We start from the raw sequence: 23,018 nt of genomic DNA on the forward strand, positions 1-23,018 counted from the left end.
AAGATGGATATTCAGAGAGATTCTTCAGTGTCTTCAGGTCCTCACCCTTTTTTTTCTGAGAGATTCCACAATTTAGTTTCTAGTCAGAATGACAATTGACTAGCAGATAGCATGCATAAACAATGCAGAAACTTAGATCTGCATCAACCCTTGTAAATATGACCAGCCGAATCTACATTTGTGTCATGAAGCTTTTGTCTACATTTGCAGTAAACCACATCATCGCAAACCAAAAATCCATATATAATGGAGAATCATGGTTTCCTTGAGAAAATTTTCTAAAACCATATCTGGATTTCAAAAGTAAGCCCTTCAATTCACAGTGCAGCTACTTGACTGTCAGAATTAGCGACTGAATAACAATACAAGAACTATACATCAGTGATGACTTTAATTTCTCTAGATAGTTCTATTCAAAATGCTAGAGGAATTTGCTCGACTAATAAAAGAGAACATTTGTTAATGTTTGATCTGTGCAGCTGAAGTTGCCAGCCTAGTCTGACATTTTTTGGCCATAAGCCTAGTCTGACTTAATAGAGGAAATAAATCCTAATGGAAACTCACCTATAAGTGCATAATTTCTTGATGCGAAATCCCATAAATTTTTCTTGGATCTTCAGTTCTGTGAAAAATTATGTAAAAATTAGATATGATCCGAGGAATCCAGTTAACTCGCCATCTTCACAAAAAGTGAGGCTATCTTGTAAAGAGAGAGATTACTCACCCTAACTCTCTATCCTTTGATCAGCTCAAGAAGCACATTGTTCAGTGGTCGTGAATTTCTCTGGCTTTATCACCCCAAACCAGCTTAGTCTGGCTCTCAGCATCATTTGTCACAAAGGAAAGTTTCTGCACTAAAATGAGCTATTTATTTGAAATTTTGGTAGAAAGCACTGGAAAGATCGAATAAGGAATTCAGACAAACCCGTCTTGCTCTTTTATCCACAGGAGTCCATGAAGGGACCAGAGATGCTGCCACTTTTCCATTCTTGAACGAACCAAATGATTGTGTGGATCTCTTCTGCCTCTTCTCTTCAGGTGTTTTTCTGACAGTGCTACCTCCTTGATACTTAAAAATTGAGAATCGATGGACTTCTTCTCTTTGTTGTATTTGATTTGGTCCGTGTATTGCCATAACAAGGAGATGCACTGGATGGAAGGGATTGCTGCCACAACTTGCTCTTTTCCCAGATTCTGTTCAGAAACTCAATTGTCCAGGGTGAACCTTTTTGCAAGTGGGGCATGTGAATGGCATTTCTAAGTGGTGTTCCATTATACCTTGCCCTGTTCTCCTGTACTGGTATACCATGTAAGTTCTCCATGGATCTCCCATCCAAAAACCCCTTAAAGAGTTTGTCCTGATTGTCGGTAGGCATTTTGTCTTTTACTAGCTCCGTAGATAAAAAGCAATCAGTTTCTTCCTGTAAGCTTTGCCTTTGATGATTCCCAGGGCTATGAATGAATGAAGTAGAATCGCTCTCAGCAACTGTTGGGAAAGTCGGATAATTGTGTCGATCGAAGGAAAATCTACTTGCATGATTGGATCCACCTCTGGCATTGTTTTCCAGATCTGGCAATGAAAATGAAAACTCCAAAGGATTAGCAATTGATGGATGGGTAAGGTTGATAGCTTCACCTTTAGTGTCCTCATGAACAATATCAGAGTTCTTGATATCCGTCCAATCGAAGGTGTCCGTTGTAGCTAGGTGTGCTCCTGTGTACCAATAAAGGAAATCATCATCAGGAGCTAGGCTTTGGTGCTCAGTCACATTAGAGGAGAAAACACATTTTTTGATCCCAGAATCAAATCGGTTGCCGACTCTAGAAGGATATGTGGTAGTTGACTCATCCATCCCTCTTTTTTGACCTAGGAAATGATCAACACATGAATTGGGCTCTCTAAACTTGTTGTGTATCTCCTGATCTTTGAGTATTGTCGAATCATATAGATTTGTAAACCCAGGAAGTTTTGAGGAGCTGCTGTTACATAGTTTTGAAGGCTGAAAATGCAGCAGGTCGTCCACAGGTACATCACCTTTGTCAGGGTGCTTCTCATACTTACATCTTTTCCCTCCAGAGTCCAGCTTACTATGGCAGTGTTTAGAGTCAGGGCCTGATGACACTGAAGAAGAGCAGTCTGTCATTATAGACCGAGAATCCTCACGTTCCCCAAATGGCATAAAGCACTAAAAAGAGAAACACTTTCTTCAGGAACTTGATATTTTTGGACCGTGGTGACTCTGCATTCATGAGATAATTCAAAAAAGTCACTGAGCATCCCTTCAGAAGACAGTATTGCGTGAGCTGATAGTGGATTGACAGAAGGAAATTTGGTCAGGAAAGATTCTGCCAGTGTCTCTGATTCAGGAAGTTTAGTATAAAGACCCTAATAATCCTAGTTTCCTTAGCAATAGATTTCAATATGATCTCATCAGTCAACTCAGGTGAAAAGGAGCAAAGGAGTTGTAAATCAATTCCCAGACTAGCTGCCGCAGCATAAATTCCATCTGAAGATTCCATTACTGAAGCAAGAAAGCCAGATTCCCCCTCAAATATCTGGTAGAAATAATCAAGCATAAGATAATGAGAAAATCATAAAATCACAGACCTGCACTAACTTCTTGTAAGGAATGACATAAGTTGCATGCTTTTGCCAACTTGGCTAAACGAACATTACAAAAGAAGAAAAGTAATAGTATGAAAAGGGAGGAGATGCAAAAACCCATTAAGAGTAACAACTTCATAACAATATGCACAGGGCACAGTATATTATAGCAAATCATCATCACACTGTGCTTGCATGCAGAAACAATTTAAGTTCACCTTCAGCATGACACAGAAAATCTCAAGTAAAAGCATGAGATGGAGCTGAAACAGCAGTTGTTACTGAAATATAAATGTAATCACTGCACATGTTTCTTCACAACTGCTAGACTTTTTCCTAAAAAAACAAAAAATGAAAATTTTTGTCTCTAGAGGAAATAATTTTCCTTTTCAACTGGTTGAGAAAGGTCTAACAACAAGGAATAATGAATGATATTTACCAGAATGCATGCCCTAAAAGCAAAGCTCAAGTTCGTAAGAATATTTGCTGCTATATTCTCAATATGACAAGCTAACACTGAAGATCCTTCACTGAAACCAGAGGCTTTTCTGCCAATGTTCTTGCGAGTATACCACACCAGGCAAACTGCAGTACTGATTATAATATCAACTGGCAGGGTTGTATCACACTCAATTACTTGAATTCCTTCTTTCTCCATAGCCAAAATCTTTTGATATGTGCTTCTTCTGGACACCAACATTACTTCACTTGAATTTTGTGTGTTCACAATAACAACCGCATCAGGAAAAGAAACAAGCCCTAGCTCAGTATGGCCCGATCCTACAACAGGTGGCTCATAAGATGGATTTCCTGTCCCAGGGCTACCAATTGAAACCTTGCAAGTAATATCACCAGGAACCTTGACCACATGGATATTGTTCATTTCACCAGGAATCTTGCCTGCAGGTACACTATTTTCTTCAGCTCTATCTTTGAAGGATTCAAGAAGAAGTCCAGGTCATGAAATGGTGACATGGATTTAAATAGTGATGAAGCCCTCTCATAATCATACTCAGAAACCAGTGTTTGACTTGCTGGCTTTTGGTATTCAGTATCAGTAGACGTCCGGGAAGCAGCCTCAGTCAGATCCTCCCTCAGCAAAGAGACCCTGTCAGAAAGCATGTCCAATGGCCCACTGCCTTCTTCAAATTTAGGCCTGCTAGGATTGTGATCAAGAAGGATGAAGTCAAGAATGACTTTCCCATAATTGGCAATGCTTAATTCGAAGTCAAAACTCCTGTTCAGCTCCCCTACCATATTGTGATAAAAGGAATTGATCGCAGAGCTGCAGTTGTCTTCCTCAATAGATGCCAATTTAAATAGATCCCATCGGATGCCAATGGAGGCTGTGGCTTCAAATCAATCAGGGCTTCTGCAACAATTGCAGACAATGTTCCTAGTACAGAGTCGGGAGAACTGGCACGGGCAGTGATTTGAACATCTCATCTACAAGAGCCAGTTCCCGACTGATTACCAATTCTCATAATTCTTGAACTTCACCTTTTCCTGCAGCATTTCATTGCAGAACTCAGGTTCATGGACTTCTTGTAAGCTGAAGACCTAACTAAATAGAGCTGTCCCAATGTTAAGTATCTGAAAGTCCTCGAAGACAATTGGGCTAATTGACAAAAAATAATCTGTGTCTGATGGTCCCTTACAATGTGAGTTGCCTCGTGGACAACGTCTGTCCAAAATGCTCACAAAATCCATTTCCAGAAAAGTGGTTCCTATTACAGAGTCAGATTCAAGGTAATCCTTAAACAGACAATGGTGTGAAGGAAATTCATAAAGGCCCTTCTCAAGCAAGTTCAAAATTTCTTTGGTGTCAAATGGAGAATCATCATTTTGACTTAGATATAATGGTTTGACTTTGTGAAGAAGCTTTACAAGCTCATATTGCACAGATGTGCTTGTCATAACTTCCAAACTAATCTCCTCCCCTTCTAAAAGAGGAAATTGGATACATGGGAAGTCCGACTGGCCCACAGCATAAGCATCATCTTCCCAAAAGACAGCCTTCGACTCTATGAGATACTGTATACTTGTGTCTCCAAATTTAGTGACCACTTCTTGAGCCTCCAAAATATAGTTCACCGAAAAGCTCAGCCTGGGTGCATCCTGTCAGTAAAAATATAGCGATAAGTATCTATCTTGAGTGAAAGCTTGTCATCAAGATCCATCTGCTAGCAAACCACCAAATGCCTTACAGTCTTGGACCAGAATCTTGTTAAATTCTGACAACCATTTGGCGAAACAATTGAAAGCAACCAGCTGTTGTGGTGTTGTGGCTGCCGATGGTTATCCTAGCAAATATCTAAATACAGACTTGGATGATAGTAGTGACTTTGCCTTCTTAAGGACAAGCAAATGCTCAATCATCAATTAAGCGATGGACTATGATCATTTGGGAGGGTCTAACATTCATAAACTGGCTCAATATTTTTCATGTAGAAAGAGAAACATGTCGCAATATGTAACCACAGGGTCACTCATCGAAGATTGATAAAAATGGATGTCCTTGATGAATTAGAGTTGCCACTTATCTCTAGTATTCTTAAATTATCTACTGGTCAAAACTAATGCTTGCTGTTTGAAGAACAAAGTTCAGCTTAAATGCAACAAGTTCCAGGGGAAAAATAAAATGGAAGGATCTTACGAACTAAGTTAAGCCTGGAATTTACCTCATTGTTTTCAATTTCAAGAACTTCAGAGAAGATGCCTACTGCTTCTTCCTCAAGCAAGTAAGAATTCTCCTGAAGATTACAATGAACAAAAATAGGACTGTGGCATCACACTTCTGGTATATTCACTGTAACTTGCTAACGATATTCAGCATACCAAGCAACTACCCAGCTCTGGTGTCTCAAGCTGGAATGCTGCCATGCCTTGTGCGCCCTTTTCATTGACAAAGTTTTCACTGCTAAACTGATGGTTGCAGTAACATAACATCAGGAAGACAAAGACAAACTTTTCTGGAGTTCTGAAAAGATAAGAGTAAAAAAAAAATTTCTCTGGCATCAGTTCATACTTTGGAAAGTTCAGCTTCCCTAGCTGCAGGCTTACTAGTTGAACAGCAGCCCAACCTTTCCTTTGCTCCGGAGCTTAGCTCTGTTTCTTTCTGCAAGTAAGCAGGAACAATCCGCTTGACAGAACTCAACCAGGCAATACCAACTGCCAATAACTCTGCTAATTCACCGGCCAAAAGTGGATATAATGAAAGATGCCAGAGCCAATAAGCTTTTCCTCCCTTATCATAATTTCCAAATTCTTTATTTTTCCAACCAAAAAGGAAAGGAACGTTGAACAAGGGAATACCAAAACCAACTGAAGTCAAACTACTATGCCTCGTGGACGATGAACTGTCTTCATATTCACACAAGTTCAGAGCTAATCCTGACGCAAAATCTAAACAGGCAACGCCTTAGAGGGCGAGGATCGCACCAAATTCAAACTGAAATCCACAGATTAAAACGAGAGCTCGATCTCCAGGCGTTTTCCCAATCAATCACACGTCAAACTCAAACTCCTAATAGATGCTCAACATTTCCAGTTTCACCCTCACGCAGCTAACCAACAGTGGCGAAGCATCACGAGTGATCACCGACTACTTTAAGCATCAAACACGGCCAAAGAGCGACATACCTCGACGCTTCCATTTACGCAACCTTCTCTGCCTCCGGCGTCATCGATGAACTGAGGAACGATGTCGGGCAGGAACCTCGAGAGGGCGGGCTCGATCTCCAGCCTGTGGAGCTCGAGGGAGACGCCGATCGCGTAGAGGGAGCCGGAGCAGAGGAGGTCCTGCTCCGAGGCGAGAGGGAGAGCCGAGGGGAGGCGAGGGACCGGGAGGTCCAGGAAGGTTAGGGTTTGGGCCGGAGACGACGACGGAGGCGGCGGCGGCGGCGGAGGAGGAGGTTCGGCGCTGAAGTAGTCGATGTTGAGGAAGCGAGTTCGCATCTTGTTTCTCAGGTTTGGGAGAGACGGAGGAGGAGAAGAGGGAGGGAGGTTTTAACGGACGGCTTGGAAGGAAGATTTTGAATTTGGCGCTTCTGAGGTGGGGGGGCTTTATATACTGGAAGGCGAGCCGCGAGTTCGCCGAGTTGCAGCCCCTGACTCAGCTGAGTGGCTCACCGGGTTACGGGGCGATTGCTTTGTACTTCTTACTTTTATATATAACGAATAATTGCATGAATAATCTCTAAACTTCAATCCAATATTCAATATGGTCTCTAACTTTTTGATTTATTCCATGTGACCATTAAATTTTAACTCAATATGTAATATAATTGCGGGACTTTTAGTTTATTCAAACCATCCTTAAATTTTTTATGTAAATATTCAATTTAGTTTATGAATTTATCATATTCATGGATTCAATACACGAAACAAGTTTAAAATGGATAAACCATAATACAAACTGAACCAAAATTTAGGAATCATTTATGTAATTTGTTTTGCGTATAATTTTCCTTTTGAGAAAAGTAATAAACATTATTTGATTATTTGAACACTATACGACTTTATAAGTCAGTTTTGAAATATTTTAAAAGGTTCCGAGCACTTCAAATCAACTAAAAGATAAACAATGCGTTTGGCAAGATTAAAAAAAATGAAAAGTTAAAAAGTACTAGTCATTTTTATCAATTTCATCACTTTGTGACTCCTACTTCTAGAAACTTTAAGTTCATCTAGAGTCTTGATATGAACATTCAAATTTGATTATGTGACCAAATTACTACTTTTTTTTTTTCTGAAAATGTTATTACCACTTCCCTTTTCTCATTTGGCATCTTGACTTTTGAGTTTCGTTTATTGAAGGGGGATTTGCTCGATTAGGCAAATCCAACATGCAAAGTCAAAAGTTTTAAGATTTGGATATACACAATAATAAATCGATGAAATTCGACAAAGATATTCGGAATTTCTCGTAAGAAAAGATGTTGAACTCAATTCAAGATCGAAAATAGTAGAAGTAAGTTATTCAATACCTTAATTTAATACATGCCTTTCATCTAAATTTCAATAAGCTGTGACATGGAATTCTTATCTTGCATGAGCATACTATTAACAAAAACAAAACAAAACAAAAGAGAGAAAGGAAAATTCTAGGGATATGCAATTGACCAATGAGGATCACTCATTTTTTTTTCTTCATTTATTCTCCACAACTTTTGCTTCTTCTTTTTTCTCCACTTGGGGCTCCTCCTTCTTTTCCTCTTTCTTGTCCTCTTTCTTCTCTTCCTTCTTCTCCTCTTTCTTCTCCTCCACCGCTGGTCCTACCGATATGATGTCCACCTTCCCCACTTTCTTCAGCTTCTTCACCACCGCCACCGTGTCCATCAGCCCTATCACCGTCAGCTTCTGATCCGTCAAATCCGCCGCTATCGAGTCCACCCCTTTCCTCGCAGCGCATAATGGAAAGCACCCGTCAGCCACATAAATTCATTAAATGACCAAGATGACAAAGTAAACCAGCCCCAGGATTTGCAGCAGCAGCAACTGATTCTCACGTAATTATAAATCCTCGCGTGAGAGAATAGCTTGAAAATGAACAGATTAAGGGTTATGAATTCCGATACCGAAAATATCAGCAGCAGCTTCGATGGCCTTCTGCTTCGTTTTGTCGTCTGCCATCGTCAACACCTTCAGTATCACCTTCTGCAGCAAAGAATTCAGAACAGGAAGGAAAAGATGGAGTTTAGAACAGTTGAATTTCGACGTTTGAAGATGCAGTCCTGTGAAGAAAACGAGATCATGCAGCTGAGGGTAAGAGAAATTTAACGTGGATGGAGAGAAATATATGAAGCTGGAATGGACCTGAGCCATGAGGATTTGAAGCTTGGAGAGAGGGAACTCCGAAGGTGGGGAGGTGAGAGGTGGAGGTGGGAAGAGATTCTATGGGGCGTATTATTATTCGAGCTTTATGTAGAGACGTGCGCAACGTCCAACTCGAGGTCGGTCGATCTTTCTGAAAAACGTTCATGTCAAGCAAGGAACATAAGGCAAAAAGTGAGCAGGTCACATCAGTCCTGTTTCCTTGGACGTGAAATTCTCAGGAAGCGCCAACACATGAAATCGAAGGACTTACTTGCAAAAACTGAATGGAGACATCATCCCAGTTCAGGCGATTTTCCAATTCAAAAGAGGTAGCAATAGCCCAAAATCCAAAATTATTGGGCAAGCATGCATTTATGTATATTGAATATTGTCTCGATATATCACTTGAGCGAGTGTGTCTAATGTTCCGCACGATTTCCTAGGAGGTGTTCCATGGTCACAACTAGTGACGTTGCTGGTATGGCCCATGGTGGGTTTTGATACGATTTCAAAAAAATCAAAATAGAAGTTCATGATTTGAGATGAGCTACCGCTTTCACTAGCTTATGTATCTTATTAGTTAAGTCGAAATATGGTAAGGATGGACAAATTAATCTTCACGGATGTATGCAAATCACCCTATCCGCCTTACGGTTCGAATCCTTCTTGTGGTCTTTGGTTGGGTTAGGGGAAAGCCATAATCGACAATCGAGATATATTGCTACTCGTGATTTTTCCTCTTCATAGATTTTCGTTCTCCTTGGTATTACAGTTTCGTATTAATCAAATGTTGCAGGCTCGAGATCGAATAAGTTGGCGTGGTTTTCTCCTTCCTCGTTTCTAAATCTAATACACCTTGCCTATGTATCCAAATCTGCAAAATTGGTGTCCATGAGTTCTTTAAGAACCGGCCACCCTGATGCTTGTTTATCGCTTTTTCTGTGGTTCGTTTGAACCAGGTCACTTGCATAAGCCATCTCACATGATTAATTATCCTCCAGAAATTTCCCATGCCCATGATTTGAACCGAGGTTTATGTCATGAACAACACCTGTCTAAAGCGGAATTCACCAGAATATAGGAGGAGGGGTCCATGTGGAAAGCTTCTTGCACCTCTTTTCTTTTCAAGTAGTTGACAGCGTCTCCATCCGAGAAGAATCCAAACCCATCTCTGTACATCAAATACTACTACTTGCAGAGAAAAGCAGAGGTTAATAAGTATCAAAGTGTTCTCGGGCTTTCTTATGCGTTCATTTTCTGGCCTCTAGGAATAAATTTTGGAGCTATCTCACCTGTATGGATCTCCCATACAAAAAATATTATGTTTCTTTTTTTCTAAAAATGATTGTTTAAAACTCTGAAAAAATAAAAGTGAATAAACAAAAAGTATTTCCATCGTATTTCCATTCCATTGAAATATTTAAATATAAATCGTTGTTGATGATAAAAATATTTTTCATTGACTAATTATTATAAGTGATCATTTATAGAATAACATTTTCTAAATTATTTAATTTCCACGAAATAAACTTAGTCATAGTGTATGTTTGATATCAACCGTGACTCCACAAGTAATCAACCATTCTGGGTTGTCCAGTTGCTTTATCAAGAGAGGTATTTCCAAGCTAAAAAAATTTTCCCAAGAAAAGAGCAATAGTTTGGTCCAGTTCAATAGTGAAAATGGATGTGCTTTGACATGTAGATTCGACGCCTAATCATCTCGCCAATATTCTCTTTGGATTGATGATTGATCACACGATCCCTTTGCTTTGATATATGATCAGTCCAGCGAGTTGAGGGTCCTAATGTCCTGATGTAAATGTTTATTACGCGCGAGAGACTCAAAATTACATTTTACAATTAAATGGCCACTTACCACTGAACACGAATACCTACATAGCCCTCTCCGGCAGTATGGAAGTCTCCGTATTTGTACTTCGGAAAGATCTCGAGCCATTTATTGAAAAATGTTTGACTGTCCACAGCAAAGATCGAAAGAAAAGGAAGTAACTTGGACTTTTGAAAAGTATAGAGCGGGAGACAGAAAAACTAAGCGAGTAAAGTACGTAGAGCAAGTCATAAGTGCCGACCGGTGCTATTACCCGCGATTGACTCGGCAACACTGAGGATAGAAAATCCAGCTCCAGCAAGGGAATCAAGGAAGAGCAAATTGGCCTCTAGGAAAAAGAAACAACAAGATGTTATTGTTCAATTAATGTCTTACATATGGACTACTTAGTGATGTCTAGAGCCGTATAGATTGGTTGGAAGGCCTAAAAGATGCATTGTCCATGAGTTTGAAAGAGGTAGACTTGTCAAATGAATGAATTGGATCAGATTTGTGCTAGACCAGATTGAAAATGGTTTGCTTAAATTGACCTAAGCCAAATTAGATCACAAGCTCCCAAACAAAGCATGTGCCTAAGAGAGGAAGATACATTGGGACTTCGTGTCCCAAGCCTATCACAACAAGGAATGGAAACCCTTCGTATATCTCAATCCAACCTGTGAACTGATCAGTAACCAGAGAGTCTAGTTTTAGTCTACTGTGAATTACTGCATGAAAGTTTTTTCTCTAACTCAATTTGAATTGCACTTACTAGATCATTATGGTTCCAAGGGTCCTATTTATCCTGTACATAAAAACTAATATTAGGTCCAACTTCCAAAAAGAAAAGACATCTTGATGATGAATCAGAATATAATAGTCATTATCTTCGATGAATGTTTATGCAGTAATCCTACTAATTCATTAAAATCATGAGTATATCTCAAATTAATCAAACATTGCAGGCTTGAGATTAAATGTGTTGGCTTGGTTTTCTTCTTTCTTGTTTCCAAATCTAATGGGTCTCTACAAGTTCTTCAAGAATCGGCAACATCGATGATTCTTTGTCGATTTTTCTGTAGTTCTTTCGAACCAGGGCATTGCCTAAGCCAGGAAACCATATGATGTATTATTCTCCAGAAATTTTTCATGCCCTTGATTTGAGCTAAGCTTTTGTATCATGAACAATACCTAGCTGGAGTGTAGTTCACTGGAATATAAAATAGGGTCGATGTGGAAAGATTCCTGCACCGCTCATGATAAAAAGAACAACCCACTTGTCCCTAGAAAAAGCGAATACCCTTCCGCACTATACAAGCACAAGGGTAAGGTAGATTTTAGGAGAGATTGAATTTCAATAAATGGAGACACTTGTAACTTCCGCACCATACAAGCACATTTAAGACGGTATAGTCCAATGTGTTAAGTCAATGTTGACAAATTAGTAATATATGGGATGAGAATCAATTGAATTTCAATAAATGGAGAACCCCACCAATCTCATATATTGTACGATATCTTAGGAGTTTCATAATCTTTTCTAGCTAAATTTACATTTCGACATACTATTTTCAATAGCACAATTAACACCTTTATACACAGAAAAATTGTCTTGTTTAAGTGGATCGGATAAAGCTTCACTAAGAGGTGATGAGTGTAGGAAGTTTTAAATGTACAATAATATACCTATACTATTATCGATAATGACTAAAATTTGTTATTTAGTTGACATTTTTCTTGATTGGTGTCATCTAATGGCTGATAATTGATGATATACGGTGGTAGAAGTGTTGGTAGGCATAGAGCCCAAGGTTATTTTATACTATTTATGAGCTTTCTTCTCACACATAATAAGTGTTCTCCATTAAGAAACTATCTAGCAGCATCGGATGACTTGACTCCCAAGTCGTACATCTCTAAAAGAATTCAGAGTCGACATCATCTCTTTAAACTTTTGTGCTCACATTCATAAATGGTCTCACAAAGTTGTATTCAATTACCATACTTTAATTGATGGCGACATGCATCTGCCCCAAAATAAATGATGAGGCAATTAGTTTCTAAAATCACACTTTGAATTTATTGGCTAGATGACAACACAAGAGGCTATGATTTTATTACATCCCATCGAGTGAAGTGTTATTTTAAATGGAGAGGTGCGAAGGATGGATGGGCATGGGGGGTGACTTTCCTTTCCAGAATATTCCATAGCAAAGTCCTAAAGAAAAGCAACCTCTCTAAATAATCTTCCGTGGTATACAAGCACAAGGGTAAGGTCGATCTTATGAGAGATTGTGACATGCAGCTTCGCACATTTAAGACAAAGTGTAGTCAAATGTTTTAAGTGAATGGTGACAAATTATCAATATATGGGATGGGAATCGATTGGATTTCAACGATGGAGTACAGTGCATGGGAGATTTCAAGTTAATAGTCAAATGTCTTACTATTAACCTGTTTTTGGTGCGTACAGCGCATGAGAGATTGTTTATTGATTAGATAAATGCGGGCGAATTTTACAGCTGATGATTTTACTAAGTGCAATGAGGTGTAATTGTTTCTGGCAAAAGCTGCAATTTGTTAATCCCATCATTTTCTGGACAATCATCCATTTGATCATTTATAGCGAGCCTATATGCCAATTTTTGGCATAAAACCTCGATTTTCGAAAAAACTAACTTTGATAAAAGATTTACATAGACATGTATCAACTATAGTATCTTAGATTAAAACTTTAAGCCTTAAAACAAAAGGAGCTTCGATGGAAGCCTCACACTCAATTCTTAAACATTCGCCATCACGATTTCGTCAACAACATAACAAAGAAATCAAAAGATCGAGTCTTGTTAGAAGCTCGCAGTGGCTGGAAGACACTGCTGGAAAATCAGAAGTGCCTCAGGTCTTAAGGACGAAGGGAGAAATGCATCCCTAAGCAATCGTTCACCGGCCGCTTCCCCACGCGTCCTCGCGATCCAAAATATTAGGGGCCCGTTGTCGTTGAGACCCATTTCAATTTGTCCAAACCAGCACCAATTATCATGGCAGATACTGCATTGACGGCGCACCTAAAACATTTTAAATCGTAAAAGAATTGATATGTGGAATCATGTGTGATATCAAAAGTTGTGAGCAAACGTAGTGATTCAGGTACTAAATACAGTGCCTATTATCTTTTTAAATCGTAGCAAAGTCTGATTTTCAAATATAATTCCAGATTTTAAACACCCATGCTGAAAGTTAACATTATAAAAAATTTGCCAACGTTTTAAAGTTACAAATGTCAATATTGAATTATGAACTATTTCTTCGATTAGATATGCCAATCACTTTTTAAGGTTATTTACCAACATGTATTGGTCGTGAGTGAGTGCACAAGCACAAGAGGGTCTTAGATCAAAGCAGGGAACACGATTAAGGTGAGAGAGGAAATGACAAAAATCAGATTAGATATTTTTCTTTCTTAAGTCTTAATATTTTTTTTTTTTTTTGGAAATTTGGGCCGAGTATGTATCTTCGGGATTCGACATTTTGTAGCCCAATAGCTAGAACTGTCCTGAACTTTTCATAAAAAGATTAGGCGGGCAAGTAAACCAACCCAAGAAACAATCCGAACCGGGGCGGATTGGGTTTTTTTCTTTTTTTTTTTTTTTTGGGGGGGGTGGGTTGGTGTTTGGGTTGGGGTCACCGTGTTGATAAACTATTAACCTCTAGTTTAGTAAGTACACTTGTACATATTTTATAATAAAAAAGATAAAAATTACTAATTTATCAAAATGTTAGTAAGTTATCAGTTAATTTCAAATTTTAGTATGGTTTAGTAAACTACTAAATATAATGAATTTGACAATATTCCAATAAATTAGTAAATAACAAACATCTTTAAAATGTTATAAGTTGGTCGTGTACATCCAATCCTCTATAGAATTTTCTAATAACCTGAAAAGTAACAATATTTTTCAAATATTACAAGTATGGTTAGTAAGCTTTCACTTTATAACGAATTTACCAATATTCGAATTCACAATGTATTCACATTGAGAAGAGTTGTTTTTCACATTTCACGAGTCCTTCATTGTGATTTGGAGTTCATGCAAATTTTTTTTCCCATGTCTCGAAATTGAGAAAGGAAACATAATCTTAGGAAAGGAATATATTGAACATCGGCGGGCCCTATGCCATTAATAATTTCGAGTCCTAATTTTGTATTGCCCTCAACATGCAATTAACAGCAAAAGCATAAAGAGGACGAAATGAAATTTGCCAACATAATTTGACATCATTGACAACCAAAACAGTTAAAGTATAATGACACGGAGTACTGCTAGATTGCTGATTAACACCAAATTACAAAATGACATGATTTGCACTTTCCAAGTTGTTCCATTGACGGCTTGCTGGAACAAGGTTGAAATAAAAAAAATAAAAAAATATCGGTTACTACGATAAGGAGAAACAGACCAACTACAAAGACAATTTTGCTTGAACAAGAAAACAAGAACTTCACTAGATCAATAAAGCATTGGACTAATTGATGTGGATAACAGGCCCATTACACTCTTCTCAATCTCCTCCTCAACTCGGCCACCTTCACTGCAACAATCACGTACACCATGTCTGCTTTACGATCCGCAAAGTTGAAGTACACCCGTCTCCAGTTCTTGTTGTACACCAAACTGCCAACAACTCCCCAAAACCCATTCGCAAACCCGAGCATTATTACTATGTAGAACATTACCTTTTCAAGCTTACCTTCTTCATTGGCAACTTCTTCCGGCACTTGAGGGGCTGCTTGAGGGCCCCTCGCTTGAGGGCATTTCTTTTGTAGAGGATCACCACAAAGTAGAGGATTGCTGGCATAAATGGAAGGATCATCAAGTGTCTGGATTTGATTTCCTTTCGGAACTGGCCCCATGAAGTTGTTGTGTGACAAGTTTAGTTTGCTCAGTGATATGAATGCAGAAAAGCTTTGTGGGATTGTTCCCGAAAGGTGATTAATTGAAAGGTCAAGTGACTCGAGCGATCTCATGTCTCCAATCATAGTCGGGATGCCTCCAGAAAGAAAGTTGCGCGATAAGTTCAAGCCTCGCAATCCGGAGAGCAAGGTAAGCTCTCTTGGAATATGCCCAACCAATTTGTTGCTCGAGAGATCTAAATTCACCATAAGCTGTAGATCAAGTGTCGTGTAGTCAAGATCCATCCCCTTCACAACTTGCTCCACATGCTCTTGAGTCCAATCTGTTGCTGTTGGAGCGATGCCCATTATAGTGTTGAACGCTGTTGGCCCAAGCATGGGAGGTGCAGCCGCATAAGTAGGAGAGAGTGAGTTGCCTTCATCTATGCTTTTGTTCAGTTTCATACCTTTCATATGGCCAAGACAATTTGGAATCGTTCCTGTCAGATCGTTGACTGCCATGTCCAATATTTGCAACGCAGAGAGTAAGCATAGTTGTGAAGGAATGCTTCCATTGAACATGTTTTCTCGCAGTCTAAGAATCTGTAGTGATGGAAAACGTGGTCCAATCCAATGTGGAACACTACCAGAGATTTTATTCTCGCCAAGATCCAAAATCTGCAAGTTCCTGCAAAAGTTTATAGTCACAGGAATTTCTCCATGAAGACTGTTGTTGTTCAAGTGTAGTGACCTAAGCGCAAATAGATTTCCCAAAGAACTTGGTATGATTCCAAACAACTTGTTGGATGACAAATCAAGGAGTGTCAGAGGTGGCTCCTTCCAACATGCAGGAACCTCGCCAACTAATTTGTTCCTTCCAAGGTGCAACACTTCTATAAATTCCATCTCGCATAAAGAGGTGGGTATTGGACCACTTAAGAGATTGTCATTCAGATTCAAGGTGCTCAACTGAGGCATTGCTAGGCCAATATCTTGCGGAATTGGTCCTGAAATTAAGTTGTGAGAGAGATCTAATAGATATAAAGGAAATTTTAACAGAGATCTATTTATTTGGTTGCAAGAGAGATCTAACGAATTTATTTGGTTGTGAGAGAGATCTAAAGATAGAAAATGAAGAAATTCCGAAGATTCATTTATTTGGTTGGGAGAGAGATCTAATGAATTTATTTGGTTGGGAGATAGATCTAATGAATTTATTTGGTTATGAGAGAGATCTAAATATATATAAAAAAATTCCAAAGATTTTTTTATTTGGATGTGAGAGAGATTTAACGAATTTATCTGGTTATGAGAGAGATCATACTCATAATCAAGCTCATGCAGATTAGAAGGAAATTTTGACAGAGATCCATTTATTTGATTGTGAGAGAGATTCAAGTCGGATAATGACATGAGACCTAGCCAATTTGGGAGAGATCCTGAAATGGAGGCATTGGACAAATTTATATCCATGAGACTAGCTTGCGTTCTTATCCATCGCGGAAATTCTGTTCCGAACTTGCAAGACACCATCCACATGTATGAGAGATTGAAAGGTGGTATCCAGTTAGAGTCCACCTTGATAGCTAAATGGTTGTTGCTGATATCTAAGTGCTGTAGCTTCGAGAGGTTGGAGAAGTGGATTTTGGAAACTGTTCCTCCCAAGGAATTTGTTGAAAGATCTAAACAGAAAAGATATTGAAGTTGTCCAAGACTTTGTGGAATAGTGCCATTTAGAAGATTGTTGTTGAGATCTAAAATTGATAAGACTTGCAATCTTCCAAATGCATCGGGAATATTCCCTGTTAATTGATTACTAGAAAGACAAAGTACTCTCAAGTATAACCAATCACCTGGTGATGGTATGGTTCCATGTAATTGATTATATGATAGGTCAAGTACCGTCAAGTTTTTCAAGTGAAACAGCCAATTTGGCAAAGCCCCCTGAAGAAAATTATTGCTTATCACCAGCCGCTTGAAGTTTTTCCCGATAAGCCCCGAAGAACTTCCCTCCACTGAAGATATTTCCTCATGAAGTTCGTTATAATTCAAATATAGTGACTCAAGGAACGGGTGTTCCCTTAAGAAGGAGAACAACCCTCCTTCAATGCTTTGCAACGAATTGTATGCAAGATTGAGATCGACAAGATTTCTCAAGTTATTGAACCACCTTGGTACTGAAGAGTTGAAATAGTTTGGTGAAAGATGAAGGTGCCGGAGAGAAGTCATGTTTTGAAATGGAATGCTTGGGATGGGGCCCCCCAACAAATTCTCTGAAAGATCAAGGTACTCAAGAGAAGTCGGAATTCTTGGGATGGCGCCCCCCAACAAATTCCCTGAAAGATCGAGGTGCTCAAGATAAGTCATATTTTGAAATGGAATGCTTGGGATGGGGCCCCCCAATAAATTCATTGAAAGATCGAGGTACTCAAGATGAAGAGCAGTAGAATTCGCCAAGCAATCAAAAGACAGGTGAGAGTTATAAAGCCCACAATCTGATAGGCTCAAATGGGATAAAGATGGGAGTGCACTGATCACCTGCATGAGGTCTCCAGATTTTTTAACATGTATTCCACTCATGTCAAGGTACTTTAATGCCTGAAGATGTGAAAGCCACTGAAAGTCATCAACAACATCCCCGTCATAAGAACCGTGGAGATTGAGGACTTCCAACTCGGTGAGATTTCCCCATTCATGAGGAACAATTGCAAAACCGAAAGAGTGTGACAAGTCAAGGTACCTCAACTGCTTCATGGAGCCGATGAATTTGGGCATGCACGCACGTTCGAAAAAAATCCCGCTCAAGTCTAGGTAGCTCAAGTATCTCAAGTTGAGCAAAGAAGGGTGTAGTTCACCAGCTGTTAAAAAAACTCGTGGGGACGAGTCATCATAGTCATCAAACGACAATTCTTCTGCTGTTGGGAATGGATTTTCGTTTACTGATGTGATTTGGAGCTTGACGACGTGTCCATTTGCTCGGTTGCACGTCACTCCGATCCATCGACAGCAATCTTCACCATTCCAAGAAGGAAGGACGTGAGATGGGTCCGAGAGACTTTGTCTGAGTTGCAGCAGAGCATTCCTTTCTTCTTCAAAGCAGATGGAGGATGAGTTTCCGTTTCTGCACAAGCATACATATGCATTGTCTAAAATTAACAGCAGACTTACTAATACGAGCACTTTTACACTATCATGTCCCGCCATGAAAGATGATGAAATTGAAAATGAAAGCTATATTGCACGCCGGATCAGCCTTCAAGTCTTTGGCTTGGGTGCATTTGTTTAAATTTTGGGAAGTTGGTTTTGAGTGGATTCTTAAGAATGGACAAAGGGCATTTATAGTGAGAAGGCAAGGAATGATAGTGAACGTAATCAATTATTGTTCTATATCATCAGTGTACCATGCACATCATGTGTACATAATTTCATTTACCATCTCTGTAAACGTAAACATCAATTTGTTGATTTTAAAATTATCCAGCAACATCCCTATGACTTGACTCCAAATCGACAATCTCCCAAAAAGTCAAATTTAAGATCATCTCATCAGACTTTTGTGCTTACAGTCGAAGATGTTCCTGAACGGCCGCATTTCATTAGCATTGATTGGACCGGTGGAGTTAAGGCTTGCATTGTAACAGGCATATGCCCCAAATAATTGATGAGGTAGTTATATATTTCAAAATCATACTTTTAATTTATTAGCTAGATGAAAACCCACCAAGTTGTAATTGTATCCCATCATCGAACAATGTAGGATAAGGTTAGAATATGTGCAAATTGGATTGGGAAGACGTCAGGCGAAACACTTAAAGATTAAGGAATAAAATATGCGGGAACCCACTATTAAATTAAAGTTAAAAGAGTGATGTGAAGATATTGAGGAACTTGGCTTTTTGGTTTTTTTTTTTTTTTTTGGGAGTTTGTGGGTGGAGGAGCTGCTGGCCGAATCTCATGTTTGTGGAATTTATGTATGGCCAAGTTTTGCAGTGCAAAACCCGCAAGCACCAAGTCAAGTCTCGAGGTCTATGTCATTATCTTATACAACGACTTGGGCTGCTGGCCCGGCTGCATGTTTGTGGAATTTATGTATGGTGAAGTTTCGCAGTGCAAGACCCGCAAGCACCAAGTCAAGTCTTGAGGTCCATGTCATTATCTTATACAATGACTTGGGTCTATATTGATTTATTTGCATTTCTTTTGCAGAAATGCAATTTCTAACAAAATTTTAATGAACTGCACGCTTCTCTCTTTGTGTAAATCGAGCAACTTACAGGATAATAGTTCATATCAATGTTTTGGAAGCTGTAGGATCATTATCTGTAAATCAACAGGAGGAAAAAGCTGACTTTCAATTTCATTCAACTGACCATATTCATATTACTGCCCTTCCACGTTGTAGAACTTCCACGAGATGTATATAGATGGAGAAATTATGGAAATGATGAAGTTCGGAAGAGGAAAAAGATAAGTGTGGTACGAATCATGAGACATTCCATTCCATTGTCTCTATATAAGATTTTGCTAACATAACAGTCTTTAAGCTACCGTAAAAATAATAACTTTTACGAGCCATAAATCATAGAAGTAGTGGACCCCATAACAATTTATAATTATTTGTTTTTTAGTTTTTTATAATCCAAAATAGACTATTATTTTCACAATAAATTAATGATTGTCACACAATTATTTCTCTTCTATATATTATTGAATGGTTGATCTTGTTGCATTCTTTCTTAGAAACTTAGACCGATGACCAGTGTACCTGTGAAGTCATAATTGAATTACGGCCAACTAGGAATTATCTATTTGCTTCTTTACCTCTATATATCCTATGCTGGCCTTCTTTCTTTCATATCTCTCACATGTGCATTCAATGGTAGTTTCGGACAAAAGTTAATAATTTAAACAGGTCGACAAAGCAAACTGCACGAATAAATGTTGATAAATTGTTGTGGGAGTTGGTAATTTTGAAGTGACCAAATGAACATTGATAGGTGACTGAAGTTACTGCAACCTAATTCCATTCCAAGAATTTAGGGAATGACCTATCGGCCTTTATAAGATAAAGGACGAAATCTCCGGCTAAATATAGTGATTTAACAAGAATATCAATTTATTAAAACCTTTCATCAAATAAATATGCTAACAAAAACAAGGCCTTGTGAATTAATCAAAATGAGTGTAATATATTTCATTTTAAAAGCTTTTTCTCAAGTAATGTAAAACAGAGTCCCATGCCACCTCTCGCTCTCTCTATGACTCGATTAAGTTTGCTTATATTCAGAACCTAAAATGCTAAAAAGTGGGGTGAGCAAATCTACGGTTCGTTTATTGATAATCACCCTTCTATATGATCAAGCAAAAAAAGAATGCAGCTTTAGAAACTAAGTGTGCATCCATATATATGAAGACAATTAAATTCATTGCATTCCCCATGTTTTAAGCATAATGCTTACATTTTAACACTCATAAGGGATGCACCCAATCATAAACCGTGCAACATAATATATACAACATATTTCATACTCATTCAATTGCCCATATCAAGAAAACTCTACCGTCATGCTTCATCAGGCTCAAAAACCATATTGGCTATGGTTATGCCTCAAAAATCAAATCTGTTGTCATTAAGCCTCAGAACAGAACCAGTCCATACATGTATGCCATATCATGTCTCAATAAGTTAGTTCACAATAAGTATCAAATTCATACCTCAATACAACATGCTGGCGTTAACAGAGTTACTACGATAGTTACTTAAAAAATGGCTTTTACACATTTTTAAGTAATATGAAGTGAATTTCGATATTCTTAGAGCACACAGAGAATTTACAAAGGGTTGTATGGGTGTGCTCAAATTTCATAACATGTCATGTGCACCAGTGATTTACGTGCCGTGTGAGTAACGGATGCGCGCACCCAACGTATCCAACAATTCCAGGGAATCTAATCATCGTTTTGGTTTTCAATTGCGATTGGACGTTTTCATGTTTCCTTCAATTGAAGGTCGTGAAATTGAAAGTCCACGAATAACTCCAACCCGAGTCTGATATTGCTAGTATGAGTACCTAGAGGGGGGTGAATAGGTGCCTAAACAATTTTTCGATATACGGAAGCGATTCTTAACATATGATAGAAAGTAAATTCTCTCTTAATTAACAAAATGAAATACGATTGAGGTAGAGAGAGTGAGGAAGAGAAAATTGAACACAGGATTTATAGTGGTTCGGCTTATTCCAAGCCTATGTCCACTCTTCCGCACTGACAGCCCACCGGCTGGATTTCACTATGATCAAAAGAGAAGTTACAGCACAGCTTTGCCTTGATTCCACAGTGTAGATGTTTTACCACACCTCCTCAAGGTCTCTCACAAATATAGACTCTCTTTTGTATACAAGTATTCGCTCAAAGGATTTATCTAAACAAATAGGAGCTTCAGACTTTGGAATTCTTCTATCGCGCACACCTCGAACAACTAAGAACGTCTTCCTTATATACTCCTTTATGCCATCATACCCGTTGGCACTTACCAAAGGAATTTCTCCAATCTACCCGTTGGACGGAATCAATTAGGAAGATTGTTCGAGCTATTAAAGGAACGTGTTGATAGCCCATCAATCTGTTCGCCCATACAATCGGGATCTCGGTTTCCATAAGTAGAACCTTCCAATAATATTTAGACAATCATCGAATCTTCAGTCATTGAATCAATCTTGATCAATCAAAGGATTCTTATACGTCTTCTCCAACCACGAGATCTTATCCAGATGATAAGGTTAAATCCTGAACAAAACATCCGCCGGATAACCTTTCTTCAACGGATTAGAGATCTGTCAATGAGGATAGACTTTGAGTCTTGAGTCGGCTGTCAGGAAGTCTTGAGACTTTAACTAACGAGTCTGGAGACCTTGATGGATCGATGGAAACGTTTTGTCAACTTCAAAACACTTTACAAAGATTTCTCCAACAATCTCCCCTTTTTGATGGTGACAAAACCTTCCTCGCAGATTTGGATAACTTTGACGCAAAACATTTCTCAAACACATATGCATATCTTATAGAGATGAATGGCTAAAAGATTAACACTAGAATCTGCAACCACAGAAAATAGGTTAGTCTAGTATATAATAAAACCATCCATAAGATATCAATACTTGTTAATAGAAGCAGTCAAATCCAAGTCTAGTTCAGTTCTCATCCAGACACAAAACAAAGTCAAAGTCTGTCAAAAACAGTTAAACAACAACAAACAGTTAAAAAATGATTGAAAGTTTTTGATCAAATCATGCATCTCTCCCCCTTTTTGTCATCATTAAAAAGGATGAGATGAAGTCTTGGGAATGCGGACAAGCTGGAAATCTTCCATAGACTGAACGATGCCTTCCAACCTTTTAAAGTCTTCCTTCACTGTACAACCTCCTCACTCTTGGCATTGGCCTGATTCGAATAGAGAGGGCTTGCATCTTATCATTCAATGAACAGGGAAGAAGCTTGACTTTCATTCTTCAAACTTTGAACTTCGCATCCCAAGGCATAAATCTGACCTTTCATCTCCAAGAGAATATCCATGATTCTGCGAAAATCTGCTCCATTATCAGTCTGAGTACTTGCTTCGGCTCGATCTGATGGAGTAAAAGCAGACAATGGTGGATCAGCATAGTCTCGCAGGTTTGGCGATGAAGCTTCATGACCTTCCTCTGGAAATTGAGATGCATAAACATCTTCCGGGTGCAACGGGCGAGCGACCGACTCCTTCACTTGCATCAGGATATGAAGACGTCACTCCTTTCTCCTGATCTCCCCCTGTTTCCATGCCTACAGGTGGAGAAGAGATTTCCTCAGGTTCTCCTTCTTCTCTTCTTTCTTCTTCAGGT

The 23,018-nt window shown here is 38.8% G+C and overlaps 2 protein-coding genes and 1 pseudogene across 2 annotated transcripts; all 3 read right to left on the reverse strand.

The window, feature by feature from the left end:
* Positions 1-559: 559 nt before the first annotated feature.
* LOC104426972 lies at positions 560-6,562 on the reverse strand (annotated as a pseudogene).
* A 1,002-nt stretch (positions 6,563-7,564) lies between these two features.
* On the reverse strand, positions 7,565-8,564 carry LOC104424417 (heavy metal-associated isoprenylated plant protein 39-like). Its single transcript, XM_039305756.1, has 3 exons — positions 8,423-8,564; positions 8,185-8,263; positions 7,565-8,001 (listed from the first exon to the last, which is right to left on the reverse strand). Exons 1-3 carry the CDS (start codon positions 8,429-8,431, stop codon positions 7,757-7,759), a joined length of 333 nt encoding a protein of 110 aa, XP_039161690.1. The 5' UTR covers positions 8,432-8,564; the 3' UTR covers positions 7,565-7,756.
* A 6,235-nt stretch (positions 8,565-14,799) lies between these two features.
* Positions 14,800-17,895, reverse strand: LOC120289563 (receptor-like protein EIX1). Its single transcript, XM_039304648.1, has 2 exons — positions 16,995-17,895; positions 14,800-16,148 (listed from the first exon to the last, which is right to left on the reverse strand). The coding sequence occupies exons 1-2, from the start codon at positions 17,893-17,895 to the stop codon at positions 14,800-14,802; spliced, it is 2,250 nt and encodes a 749-aa protein (XP_039160582.1).
* Positions 17,896-23,018: the final 5,123 nt, after the last annotated feature.

The sequence above is a fragment of the Eucalyptus grandis genome, chromosome 11 (assembly GCF_016545825.1).
Source record: "Eucalyptus grandis isolate ANBG69807.140 chromosome 11, ASM1654582v1, whole genome shotgun sequence".
Lineage (NCBI taxonomy): Eukaryota > Viridiplantae > Streptophyta > Magnoliopsida > Myrtales > Myrtaceae > Eucalyptus > Eucalyptus grandis.

Excerpts from the sequence above, each read along its gene's own strand:
- LOC104424417 (XM_039305756.1), bottom strand. Across the intron at positions 8,002-8,184 it reads AGCTGCTGCTGATATTTTCG|GGGTGGACTCGATAGCGGCG; the intron begins GTATCGGAATTC and ends CTGCGAGGAAAG.
- LOC120289563 (XM_039304648.1), bottom strand. The coding sequence starts at position 17,895 with ATGAAGCAGTTGAGGTACCTTGACTTGTCACACTCTTTCGGTTTTGCA. Across the intron at positions 16,149-16,994 it reads TGGAACCATACCATCACCAG|GACCAATTCCGCAAGATATT; the intron begins GTGATTGGTTAT and ends ACTTAATTTCAG.